Genomic DNA, 13,084 nt, shown 5'->3' with positions numbered 1-13,084 from the left:
ACGTGTGGATCCAGAACTGGCCTCCACAGTCACTTATGGACTCATTGTTAAAACCATGTTTATGGAAGACAATCTTATTCAGCTACGAGTGATCGCCAGAGAAGAAGAAGATGCTTTCTGAAATGTCTTGGTCCATCTCTGCCCCAATGTTGTTCAAATCCTGCATCTTAGAAAACAAGCACCATATTTCACAAGATCTTAATATCATAGCCTATATATATATATATATATATATATATATACACACACCCACTCAGCCACCATGAACAGAAGAAGGTTGGGTTGGCATGTTGCCATGCAACCTAATGTTTGACTGGAATACCACAACTTTCGCAAGATGACGTTGCCATATTTAGGGGGTGGGGGAGGGGGGCGATGATGATTCATAACTTCTTAAACTGCCTCGAGTGTAAGTGAAGGTTTTGCAAGTAATGTTTGCAGGAAGTGGCTTGCCATAGCAACTCGATCTTCGGATGATCATAATGGCAGAAGTCTTCCCACAGGATTGTACAAGACATGTTAGTTATGGAGCATACTGAAGATCATTTTATTTATGCCCCTCTTCACACACACGGCTCATATGCGACAAATATCAGTAACGTAATAGAACATCACAAATCACAACGTAAGTCTTACGAAATAATGAACAAATCATCAGTAAATCAATTGCAAAACAACCACCTTCTGTAAAACACGATTAACAAAGCGGCTTAAAAAAATAGGCTAAACAGCACAACCACAAGAAAAGTCGTACTGTGAAATTTACAAAGCACTACAGCACCCATGAGTCCATGAAACAATATGAACAACGTTAAAAACTCACAACTGAAAAGAAACAAGGCACTGTTGAATTCACACACTTTCTTGCCACCCCAAATCAGTTCATCAAAAGGCAGCAAACAAAAATAAGGATGATCCAGTTAACAATTATTATTATTGAATTTTATGATTAGTTATTAAATTTCTATACTGTACTGCCCTATGTGCAGCAGGCATTCTAATCTGGGGGTGGCTTCAAACAGGGCTGCCATACAGATATTCCTGGACATTAGTGTGATTTCAAAGGTTGAATTGACGTCCGGGGGGAATTTCTGAAAGGCGATACTTTGTCAATAGTTTTTGCTTTTTGAAATATGACAACCCTCGCTGTAATGCTGCCTAATCTGTTTTCCCTTCACAAAATAAGATTATCCGCGTGGTCCAACTATGTGATTTAAATGCACATGATTAATAAACATGAATCCTAGTTACTTGGAAGAGCTGCCAGTTCATCAGATGCCATCAGCCAGGACTTTATGGTCCACCAGCAACTGCCAAACAATATAAAGAAAATTAGGCAGGGAGGCATTTTACATATATGAAGAGCGTGCTTGTAGCAATACTATTCATGTGGACATAACTGGAGCGCAGGGTATATGTGGGAACATGAAATGTTTCTTTTGGCTCTCCATTGTGGGTGTAGATAATTACTTAATGCTATTTTAAGTTGCACAGGGTGGTTGGTACACAAACTAAACAGAAAGGGAGGGGAGAAGCCTTCTGTTCTCCTCTTGTTTGCTAGAAATGAACTCTGAAAAGAGGGTGTGTATTTTAACAAATTCTATGTGGTTAGTCCTTTGTTATGAAAGATGAAAGATGTGCTCAACCCAGCACGCCACATTCACATGTGATCTCTGCTTCCATACATCTATGGAACACTCTGTCCACACATCTCTGCCATGGGGCTAAGAGCGTCGTTGAAAAGTTATTTAGACTGGGCTGGAGAAATGGCACTCAGGGGGTGAGGATATGGAAATATTTCCCAGCAGTGTTCAAAAAGGATCTAGGGGGTCTTAGTAGACCACAAGCTTAACACAAGTCCACAGCGTGTTGCAGCAGCAAAAAAGGCAAATACTATTCTAGGCTGCATCAACAGAAGTATAGTGTCCACATCGAGGGAAGTCATACTCCTGCTCTATTCTGCCTTGGTCAGATGACACCTGGAATACTGTGTCCAGTTCTGGGCACCACAATTTAAGAAGGATGTTGCCAAGCTGGTATGTGTGCAGGGGAGGGTGAGCAAGTTGATCAAGGGTCTGGAAAACAAGCCTTATGAAGATCTGGGTATGTTTAGCCTGGAAAAGAGGAGACTGAGAGGAAAGCCATCTTCAAATATTTAAAGGGCTGTCACATGAGGATGGAGCAAACTTGTTTTCTCCTGCTCTGGAGGGTAGGCTCAAACTTACGGCTTGCAAGTTACATAGAAGGAGATTCTGACAGTAAGAGTTGTTCGACAGTGGAACAGACTCCCATGAGAGAAGAGAGAGGGTGGAAGACTGGAAGACCAACAGTATCATATAATCATAGGATTGTAGAGTAGAAAGGGACCGCGATGCAGGAATCTCAGCTAAAGCATCCATGACAGGTGGCCATCCAACCTCTGCTTAAAAACCTCCAAGGAAGGAGAGTAGATGTAGCTGGAGGCATTGACAGACAGCTCCAGCTCTTAAGAAGGAGGAAGCTGATAGGCCATACCACCTCCTGGACTAGTTGGAGTTTAGAAAGCAGGCAGGTGGGAGCTGGCTGGAGGTAGACTCCATTTGCCCAAAGAGATCAACCTACACAGCTTGTCCCTGCAACTGCCAATTATATCTTCATATATATATATAATTGTAAGGCTGTCGTCAAGCCACTAACCCACTCTCTGATTTGCCTTCCTCCTCCTTTAAAAGGGGTCATGGAGACCTGTGAGAGGAAGAGGAAAGGGTGGGGATGCTTGGGTGAGCTGTGCGGGAATGAGTGAGGTTTAAAGCAGGAGGGATTGGCAGGTAGGTGAGCAGAATGAGTAGAGGCAGTGGCCCATAGTGTGTGCAGATATGTGCATCCACACACGCTGCCTTGTGACCAAGCTATCCCTATATAGGCATACAGTGGTACCTTGGTTCTCGAACTCAATCAGTTCTGGAACTCCATTCCAAAATGTTCGAAAACCAATTGGCTGATTGGCCTGGGAAACAATACCAACAGCCGAAATGGACGTTCGGCTTCCAAAAAACGTTCCCAAACCGGAACACTTACTTCCGGGTTTGCAGTGTTCAGGAACCAATTTGTTCTTCAACTAAGCCATTTGGGAACCAAGGTACTGGTAAAGGTAAAGGGACCCCTGACCATTAGTTCCAGTTGTGGCCGACTCTGGGGTTGTGGTGCTCATCTTGCTTTATTGGCCGAGGGAGCCGGCGTACAGCTTCCGGGTCATGTGGCCAGCATGACTAAGCTGCTTCTGGCCAACCAGAGCAGCGTATGGAAACGCCGTTTACCCTTCCACTGGAGCGGTACCTATTTATCTACTTGCACTTTGATGTGCTTTCGAACTGCCAGGTTGGCAGGAGCAGGGACTGAGCAACGGGAGCTCACCCCATCACGGGGATTCGAACCGCCGACCTTCTGATCAGCAAGTCCTAGACTCTGTGGTTTAACCCACAGCGCCACCCGCATCTGTACTTGTTACCTTTTTACTCTTAACTTTTGTTATTAGTATGAAGAGCATAGCTTTCTGTGCATTGAAATATCACTAGCAGTGCTTTTTTTCTGGGGGATACGCATACCCCTAAACATTTTGTCAATCTAAGTTTGGCCTCATTGAGGGGCAGTATTTCAGTATATGAGTAGGAAAATGAGAGTACCCCTAAACATTTTTTTTAGGAAAGAAAGCACTGATCATTAGTATTTAAAAGTGAAGGGTTTCTTCTTTCTACTGCTTTTACAAAGTGACAAGAACCCTTAGTCCACTAGCAGCTGAGTGACCAGGTGCAAACAGGTGGGGGGTTCTTGCACCAGGAGCAGGTGTGTGGAAGAGGGAATTCCAGCAGGTGTGGCTTGTCATGCAAGAGGCACCAGCTGAAATTTCCTTTTCCACACAAGCGTTTCAGAAGCAGGAGCCCTCAACTGTTTGCACCTGGTCACTCTTAACTTGCAGCTAGATATTATGCAGGAGGATTTGTTTGCAGAGAAGTGTGATTTCAATGGAGTTATGAATTCCCAATACTATATACAGAATTAATCTTATCTCCAAAGCGTTGCCTGAAATGTTTCCCTCAGTTACTCCTCAATGACATCTGCTGCCACCGGGCAAATTTTCATTATTGGCAAGTGTCTTACATAAACTCTGACTCAGGACAGTCTGTTTATATAAACTGTTTTTAAAGTTAAAACAGTAACCAAGCTGATGACGGTAAGCAAATTTCAAACCAAGGCTGCAATCCTAGGAACACTATCGTTTTAAGTCAGCAGAATTTTCTGAGTAAATATGAAAAAGGACCAGACTGCACAGTTGTGGACCTATGCGTGCTTTGTAAAATTCCTTTACTCGTTTACGCAGGCTTTTTTTTAAGATACAGAATTCTTCCCGGGGTCTTCATCTTACAACACTGCTTGAACAACAGCAACCAAAATGCTGGAGTAAGTTTAGCAAGGTCTCCCAATTTCTGGCCAAGTGCACAGTTCACAGTGGAAAAACATACATTAGGTTTGGGGTCACCAATACTTATGGGCCATTTGCGCTGGCACCAATCGCAAAATGGCTGTCTTGGGGAATGTGGCGTAGCACAAAATGGCTGCTGTGGGCAACTGCAGGAGAGGCAGAGGCAGTTCAGAGTCAAAAAAATCATGAATTGCTGATTTTTTAGGAATATTTGCTGATACCTTTTGTGGGCACTATGGGAGGTATTGGCAGATGGGCTGGTGCCCATGGGCACTGTGTTGGCAACCCCTGCATTAGGTCACGAGGCATGCAAGATCATATGTTGCCTTGCCCAGATGCTCCCTCAGAAAACAGGGAGGATTGATAGCTCAGCGGCAGAACATTTGATTTCCATATAGAAAGTTCTAGGTTCAATTGCTGGCATCTTCAGTGAGAAAGTTCTGGTAGCAGATGATGGACAAGACTTCTGCCGGGTAGCTCAGGAGAGCATCAGCCAGTTAGCATCCATTAACCTGGCAGGTTTTTGTGTTCTTACAGTCCGCCACCTTTGGCATCCAAGCCAGTGTGGTGTAATGGTTAAAGTGTTGGACTAGGACCTGGGAGTTCAGGGTTCGAATCCCCACTCACTCATGAAGCTCACTGGGTGACCTTGGGCCAGTCACCATCTCTTAACTTAACCTACTTTACAGGGTTGTGGTGAGGATGACACGGGGAGAAGGAGAACCATGTTGCACCACCTCAAGATCCTTGGAAGATAGAGGTGGTCTCCAAAATAAAATAAATAAATGTGGGTTTTGTGAACATCGGGTGGTATTGACTAAGTTGTATGCAGGAGTAGACCCATTGAAATTAATGAGCATTACTAAGTTAAAAAGGTAAAGGTACCCCTGCCCGTACGGGCCAGTCTTGACAGACTCTGGGGTTGTGCGCCCATCTCACTCAAGAGGCCAGGGGCCAGCGCTGTCCGGAGACACTTCCGGGTCACGTGGCCAGCGTGACATCGCTGCTCTGGCGAGCCAGAGCCGCACACGGAAACGCTGTTTACCTTCCCGCTGGTAAGCGGTCCCTATTTATCTACTTGCACCCGGAGGTGCTTTCGAACTGCTAGGTTGGCATTCGCTGGGACCGAGCAGCGGGAGCGCACCCCGCCGCAGGGATTTGAACGGCCGACCTTTCGATCGGCAAGCCCTAGGCGCTGAGGCTTTAACCCACAGCGCCACCTGCGTACTAAGTTAGGCCCATTAATTTCAAGGTTTACTCTGAGAAGAACTTAGCTGAATACCATCTATATCCTTGTGCTACGTGTTCCTGAGCTACCATGATTCACCTGGCAAAGGAACAACATTTCATGCAAAGGCAGTATTGTTTTTACGTCAATAATCTCCTTATTCTCTGCTCTAGGCACTTAGATTGCACCGATAATTTTCCTAATTCCCACACCTGGGCTTAATGAACTTGGGCAATAAATAATGAAGGCTGATTTCCCTCTGGGGCTGCTAAAACTTGGGAGCAAGAAGGACTTGCGAAACAAGCCCAGAGTTGCCAACTTTATTCACATGTGTGCCTGACTCTCTACCTGCTGGGCCCGATCCATAAAGTACTATTTTTGGTGTCAGCCAATCTCTAGATTCACCTGCGCACTGCAAATCTGGCACGACGTCAGTTCTTTGCAGAAGGTGGAACTGGGATTGCGTTGAATGAACCAAAGAAAGCTCAGAAACGATGAAGATTGCACAACTCTGTAGCAAAACTGGATGCATTCCTGGATTTATACAACAGGTTGCACAGAATAGAAATTACATGTGCTTGTGTTTATTGGACAAGGGTAACACTCGAATAATTTAGATTTGTTTAAACTGCACCCTTTTAATGCATTACTCTCCATAAATCTACTCTCCAATTTATCTGCCTACGTCCAGATCATCCCCTTTTCTTTTATGCTAAGCACTTCTATATATCATATGTAAAGCAGGGGCAGACTTTGGCAATATGGCACCCTGAGCAAGGATAAAATTTGCTCCCCCATGTACAGTAATAAATTGCACCCCCTCAGGTCAGCATCGGGGGGGGGGGGAGGGACTGCTTCCACCATCCTAAATCTGGTGCTGTGTAGCCGCGTATGTAGACGCAGGTGGCGCTGTGGGTTAAACCACAGAGTCTAGGACTTGCCGATCAGAAGGTTGGCGGTTCGAATCCCAGCGACGGGGTGAGCTCCCATTGCTCAGTCCCTGCTCCTGCCAACCTAGCAGTTCGAAAGCACGTCAAAGTGTAAGTAGATAAATAGGTACCGCTCTGGCGGGAAGGTAAATGGTGTTTCTGTGCGCTGCTCTGGTTCGCCAGAAGCAGCTTAGGCATGCTGGCCACATGGCCCGGAAGCTGTACACCGGCTCCCTCGGCCAATAAAGCGAGATGAGCGCCGCAACCCCAGAGTCGTCAGCGACTGGACCTAATGGTCAGGGGTCCCTTTACCTTTTTACTTCCTACATAGGGAATATGAGAATACCAGACTATCTATCTATATGTATACACACACAGCCCCTTCATGGATCACTGCCTTGTCATGGGGAAGGGGCTTGAATAACTCAGAAAAGCTATGTGCTATGCCATACAGGGCCACCCAAGACGGACAGGTCATAGCCGAGAGTTTAGACTAAATGTGATCCACCTGGAGAAGGAACGGGCAAACCACTCCAGTATTTTGCCAAGAAAATTCCATGGACATAAAAAAGGAGAAGCTTTGAGAAGAAAGTGAGAGTTTCCAAGGCATGCTCTGGTTCATGGAGTCACGGAGAGTCGAACACGACTGAGACGACTAAACAACAAATACACACACACATACACCAGATCTTCCAAGCACCCTTATTTTCCCGGGACAGTCCTGGATTTACAGAAGCCGTTCCGGTTTCTGATTTGATCCGGGAATGTCCGGCTTTTCCTTAGGACATCCCTATTTTCATCAGGGAAATGTTGGAGAGTAAGGAGTTATGGGCCACCGAGCCAAGGAGATAAGTAGCTATACACCCTGAAGTCATCTGAAGGCAGCCCTGTAAAGGGAAGCATTTTAATGTGTAATTTTTTATTCTCTCTCTCTCTCTCTCTCTCTGTGTGTGTACACACACATACATATACTGTATATATGTTGGAAGCTGTTCAGAGTGGCTGGGGCAACCCACTCAGATAGATGGAGTATACATAAAATAAAATAAAAAAGTAAAATAAAATGGAATAGGACATACCTATTTTCATTGGAGAAATGTCGGATGGTATGCATACAGACACATATATACATAAAGCATATGCCTCTGTTATGTTATGTTATATATATATATGTGTGTGTGTTAAGTCAAATTACCTGAAATAAACGCTTTTTTATTGAGTTAATGAAATCTGAGGAAAAGATGTTACACTTCATATTGCATTTTCCTTCGGGAAGCGTTTTTAAAAATACTATTTACAGTATTGCAGAAACTCCTTAGGAGGTTTGGCACTGCAGAGACGAGCCCCGGAGCTCCCACGGAGCAGCGCGCGACCCTAAGGCGGCGCTAGAGAGGCAGCGAGAGAGCGCCTTAACCCTTCCCCTCCCGCTCTTTTCCCTCTTCGGCCAATCAGCGGCCGAGGCCCGGGCATTCTGCGCTCGTGACGCGCCTTCCCGGGGAAGCAAGGTTCCAAAGGCTCTGCGCCGAGGCTCTAGCCGCCGCTGGAGCGCGCGTCTGGGTGCAGCCTTGCCGCGGTGTGGGGAGCGCGGCCAGGGGAGAGAAAGAGCCCGGTCGTCGTCGGAGGCAGGGAGGCTGGGGGGATTTTTATTTTTAATTTTAATTTTTTTGCAAGCCGAGGAATCGGCATTGGGGGGGGGGGAAGGGGGCTTTTCTTTGTTTTGATTCGCTAGCTGCCGCAGATTCCGACCTTTATTATTATTATTATTATTATTTGCGTTTAATCCAAAACGCAGCAGCTCTGCTGCCTGTGAATACGAGCGCCGGTGTTCCCTTCCCTCTCTTTCTATTGATGCATTCAATGCAATAAATTGGCTTTTTTTTTTAGGCGGGGTTGTTTAATTCTGAATTTCGCAGCGTTTTTGAACGGCGTTTACTTTTTTTAAAAAAAAGCAGATTTAGTGGTTTTCTTTTTTAAAAAAATCTTTTTGCATCCCTCCCCCCCCCCTCCGCAAAATCGGGTCTGCAGCTGTTGCAAGAGTACTTGCTTGCGAGGGAGGGGGTCTGTTGTCGGAGGCAGCTGAGTGAAGCCTCCTTTGCTGCAGCCGAGGCATTTTGCAAGCCGCCAGCTGCCCGGCGCTGCTGCTCTCCCCAGCCTCCATCGCGCAACCTACCTACTTGTTGTGTGGGGGGCATGAGCAAGAATGGAGAACGATGGACCTTGTTGCTATCTTTGTGTGCGGGGGATAGAGATGTCTTGATTTCGTCCAGCCGTGGGACTTTTTTTCTCCAGGGCAGGGTTGCTATAGGCGCTGCAAAGAGACAAACCGAATAACATTGGTGGGCAGCGTTAGAGAAAGCTCAGAAGCGAAAGAGAAGTGGCTCTGCTGCTTTTGAGATTGAAGTCTTTATTTTCATTTTATTTTCAGAGAAATCTCTGATTTTGACTGCTCCCTCCCCGAAGGGTAGGAATTGAAATAAGCAGGGGTGGGTCGCGTGTGTGCATTTTTATATTTTATTTTTTTGGGGGGGCTTGCGAAACCGCAGCAGTTTCTTCGGCGTCCTCCTTGATCCGGGCGAGGAAAAAATGGAGGCTGTGATAGAAAAGGAATGTAGCGCGCTCGGAGGACTCTTCCAGACCACCATCAGTGACATGAAGGTAAGGGAGACTCGAGTTTGGGGGGCGCAAGGTGCAAAAACCACCCCCTACGCCCCCCGCATAAAAGCCCCGCCACGTTTGACAAATCCCTCGTCTGAGCATTGCTGCTCCCTTGCATCGCATTCATTGCCACCTGCATTGAAAAACAAGGTGGTTGTGGAAGGGGAGCTTGCCTCCGCGAGGACACCCCCTTCCATGCAGATGGAGGAGCCCTGCCTAGTATTGACAGCATTCCCCCCCCCTCCAAAAAACGAATTGCTGCTTGCTTTTACTATGGAGGCAGAAAAAACGCTCTGCAAGACGCTGAGTTGTGCATTGCTAGCCTCCTTTTCTGAGATTTCCCAGAGTCCCCTGGGAATTCTTCTAATTAAGACGAAATGGAACCATTTAATTACAATAATAATGCTGGAAAAGAGAGGGAGCCTCGCGCTGTGCGGAGCCCCAAACTGCACAGCGAAAAGCCTCCCCGAGGTGGGGTTCAAATGCCAATGGGGAGCATATGTGTATAGACTGTGATGATGATAAACTGGGACCATTAATGCTCCCATTGTTGAGTTCTGCACCTTCTCTCCAGCGCTGCCCGTTCTGAAGGCCCAGGGGAGGTTATCAAGCAGATATGGTTCACAGAACACCATGGTTTGCTGTTATTTATCCCTTCTGCTTGGAAAAGGAGAAAGAGGGTTTTACCTTTGAATATTGGGTGTTTGGGACAAACTGCAAAAAGGCCGTACCAGCTCAATGTGTCTCTCCTTAATCTCCCAGAGGCATTGAGCAGCTGTTGGGAAACAAGAAACAAGATCAGGTGGATCTCGGTGTGATCCATTAAATGAGGCCCAAAGTTCAATAAGGCAGCAGTTTTCTGTACTTGGTGTTTCATATAGCCGTTTTGTGTATATAACACCAGGAGACTTTCTAACCGTCTTGTTATTTTTACACTAGTGGATACAAGATTCTTAGCAGGCTGGTAAAGAAATATGCTGCCTTCTGCCACGAGGGCTGGCAAAGGAGGATCATATCTTTCCCATCTCTCCTCCAAGTCTGCTGCTTTTCCAGTGCTGACCGGAGGGAAGGGGTTGTGTTTTCTTTGTACCACTGGCAAGCAGTATTCTGTTATTTCTTGCAGCAAAGCTTATGGTCAAGTCCTGTGTGTATAATATAAATTCCAAAATGGGAAGGGTTGTAACTCTGTGGTTTGAGCATGCACATTCCCTCTGGAAGAGGGCCCAGGTTCAATTCTCAACTTCACAGGATCTCTTGGGTAGGGTGGCTGGAATGGATCCCATGTCTGTCCCTTTGCAGAGCTGATGCCTGTCAGAATTGACATTGCTAGGCTGGATGGACACTTGGGGAGCAGCCCTATAGCCAGATCTTCCGAATGAGCGGGTAGGGATCCAGCAGATCTCTGGGTGAGCTGGGAGTGTCCCAGGGGAGCCAGCCTTATGCCATGCGAACTCTTTAACTATCATATCAGCCAGAGGTAGGCCCATGTGTCTCCCTCGTTGTGGTGGATCTGAAAAGGGGGCATTTTTTGGGGGGGGCTGCTGTGGGCAGGACCAGAGGGAGGACTTGGGTAGGACCCTACCCCTGCTCAGCTCAGTCGTGTGGCCTGGCGGCCTTGCATGAGTTAACCCAACAACAGCATGGCGTACCTCAAAACACTGTCTTAAAAGCTTGTCTTAACCTCTGCCATGCTGAGGCCAGCCATAGCCCCACCAAGTTTGGATCTGGTGTAACTTCACGCCGACTTAATTTACGCCAGTCTGCTTTACATCCGTGTTTGCGCTTGTCCCATGTTTCCTAGGCGTGGATCTGAGATTTTCTCTTGCTCCACCGCATTCCACGGGAAAACCCGCCGTTTACCACTGGATAAATCAGTGTAAATCAGGGGTTCTGCGGATTGACTTTCTTCCGATCCCAACAGCGGGTTTTCCCGGGGAATGCAGTGGGGCGAGAGGAAATCCTGTTGGACCCATGCCTAGGAGGCCTAGGACCAGTGGATGAAGATGTGGGATAAGCAGGAGTGTGGATGAGAGTTCAGTAAGATTGTTTTGCGTATGTACCTGTGCATGATTGCGCCTATTCAGTGGAATATGATGCTCACTTTGATGCACAAATCTCTGAGGCTTGAAGGATGGCTCACAACACTTTCTCCTCCAGTGTTTGAACCTCTGGTCTCTGTTGTTGTTGTTGACGCAAGTAATCTCTAGTCACTTCAGCCATGTTGGTGTCCATGTTGGTGGGCGAGGTTGTTCCTGGAGAAGATTGCAGCATTCTCTTTCAGAGGAGGGCAGGACGTCTTTTTGAAATTCAGCTGGCGGTGGTGTTTTGTGCGTTCTCAGATATATTGCTGCATCTTTTAATAGCGTGCAATTTCCCCATCCTCTTCGCTCCAAAGAAATGGGGAAGGAAGAGTACTTATATCTGAAAGACTTGAGATTTGGGGAGTGGTAGGAGGGCATGAGGAAATGTCAATGAAAGTTTGCTGAGTGGCAATTTAAGCCAATGGGTTGGGTTGAGTCTTCCTCCTTTGCTTCCTTAAAAAAATACAGTGGTACCTCGGGTTACATACGCTTCAGGTTCCATACACTTCAGGTTACAGACTCTGCTAACCCAGAAATAGTGCTTCAGATTAAGAACTTTGCTTCAGGATAAGAACAGAAATCGTGCTCCGGCGGCAGCAGGAGGCCCCATTAGCTAAAGTGGTGCTTCAGGTTAAGAACAGTTTCAGGTTAAGAACAGACCTCCGGAACAAATTAAGTACTTAACCTGAGGTACCACTGTAATAATAATCCGGTTCTTTTGGTTCTCCCCCCACAACCTGATCTCTGGATACAGTGGAACCTCGGGTTACGTATGCTTCAGGTTACATACGCTTCAGGTTACAGATTCGGCTAACCCAGAAATATTACCTCGGGTTAAGAACTTTGCTTCAGGATGAGAACAGAAATTGTGCAGCGGCAGCAGGAGGCCCCATTAGCTAAAGTGGTGCTTCAGGTTAAGAACAGTTTCAGGTTAAGAACAGACTTCCAGAACGAATTAAGTTCTTATACCACTGTATATTAAATGTGAAGCTTGTTTAGATGTGGGTGTGAGGAGCGTTGTGCCTCAACTTTGTCATAATGAACTCTTTTGTGTTGTGATTGGGTCCCTGATCTTCCTTTGCCGAGTCTCTCGGGAGGGAAGGAGCAGGGGTCCGGAACAAAACCTGCAATCATTTTCATCAAGTCCACTTCAGCAGTGGGAATATTTTAGCAGATGTTTTCTTCCGCCAGATGGAATGTTGATGTGAATTGTTAGAAGCAGGGGCGGGGGGGGGGGGGCAGGCAGGTGGCCTCTATCCTTCAGTTCTCTCCAACAGGAAGTAGATAAACCTTGAAAAACTGTGCCGGGCTGATACCTGCAGCTGAAAAAGTGCTCATCTGGAACACACCAAAGTTTTATGGGTCTGGGCAAAGCTGTGGCTGTGTTTTAAAGGAAATGATCCTTCCTCTGGAGTAGCGGAAACAAGACTTTTTTTATACTGAACACTGCAGAGCAGCATGGTGGGAAAAGGAGTGGGGAATCCATCCATTTTGCATTTTACCTGGTTCAGTGAGCCAAAACTTTGCTGACAAATGCCAGAGGGAGGTGTGTTTTAAGCTGTTAACAGCAAACACAAAGAAGAGCGTTGTAGCATCTTAAAAGGCTAACAGATTTGTTGTGGCTTATGCTTTTGTGGCTTGGAGTTGGGGATTTGTCAATTTCATTTTCTTGGGAGTTCCTCATTTTTCACCTCTTCAGTTATCCATATTTCCACATGTGTTTGCAGATATT

The 13,084-nt window shown here is 46.4% G+C and overlaps 1 protein-coding gene across 24 annotated transcripts in view; it reads left to right on the top strand.

Annotated features, from left to right (window-relative positions):
- The first annotated feature begins 8,121 nt into the window (after positions 1 to 8,121).
- MTSS1 (MTSS I-BAR domain containing 1) overlaps positions 8,122 to 13,084 on the top strand; it is a 161,519-nt gene continuing 156,556 nt past the window's right edge. For 6 of the 24 annotated variants that reach the window (XM_079984258.1, XM_079984277.1, XM_079984276.1 and 3 more), the window contains exon 1: positions 8,124 to 9,271. In XM_079984258.1, the coding sequence (XP_079840384.1) occupies positions 9,200 to 9,271 (72 nt within the window). In that variant the 5' untranslated portion in view covers positions 8,124 to 9,199. Of the gene's footprint in view, positions 9,272 to 13,084 lie in introns of all 24 variants that reach the window. The other 18 variants (XM_079984264.1, XM_079984257.1, XM_079984279.1 and 15 more) reach the window with 6 other exon arrangements.

The sequence above is a fragment of the Podarcis cretensis genome, assembly GCF_951804945.1.
Source record: "Podarcis cretensis genome assembly, chromosome: 7".
Classification (NCBI taxonomy): Eukaryota; Metazoa; Chordata; class Lepidosauria; order Squamata; family Lacertidae; genus Podarcis; species Podarcis cretensis.
Note: the sequence above shows the minus strand (reverse complement) of the source record. Positions and strands in the feature narration are given on the sequence as shown.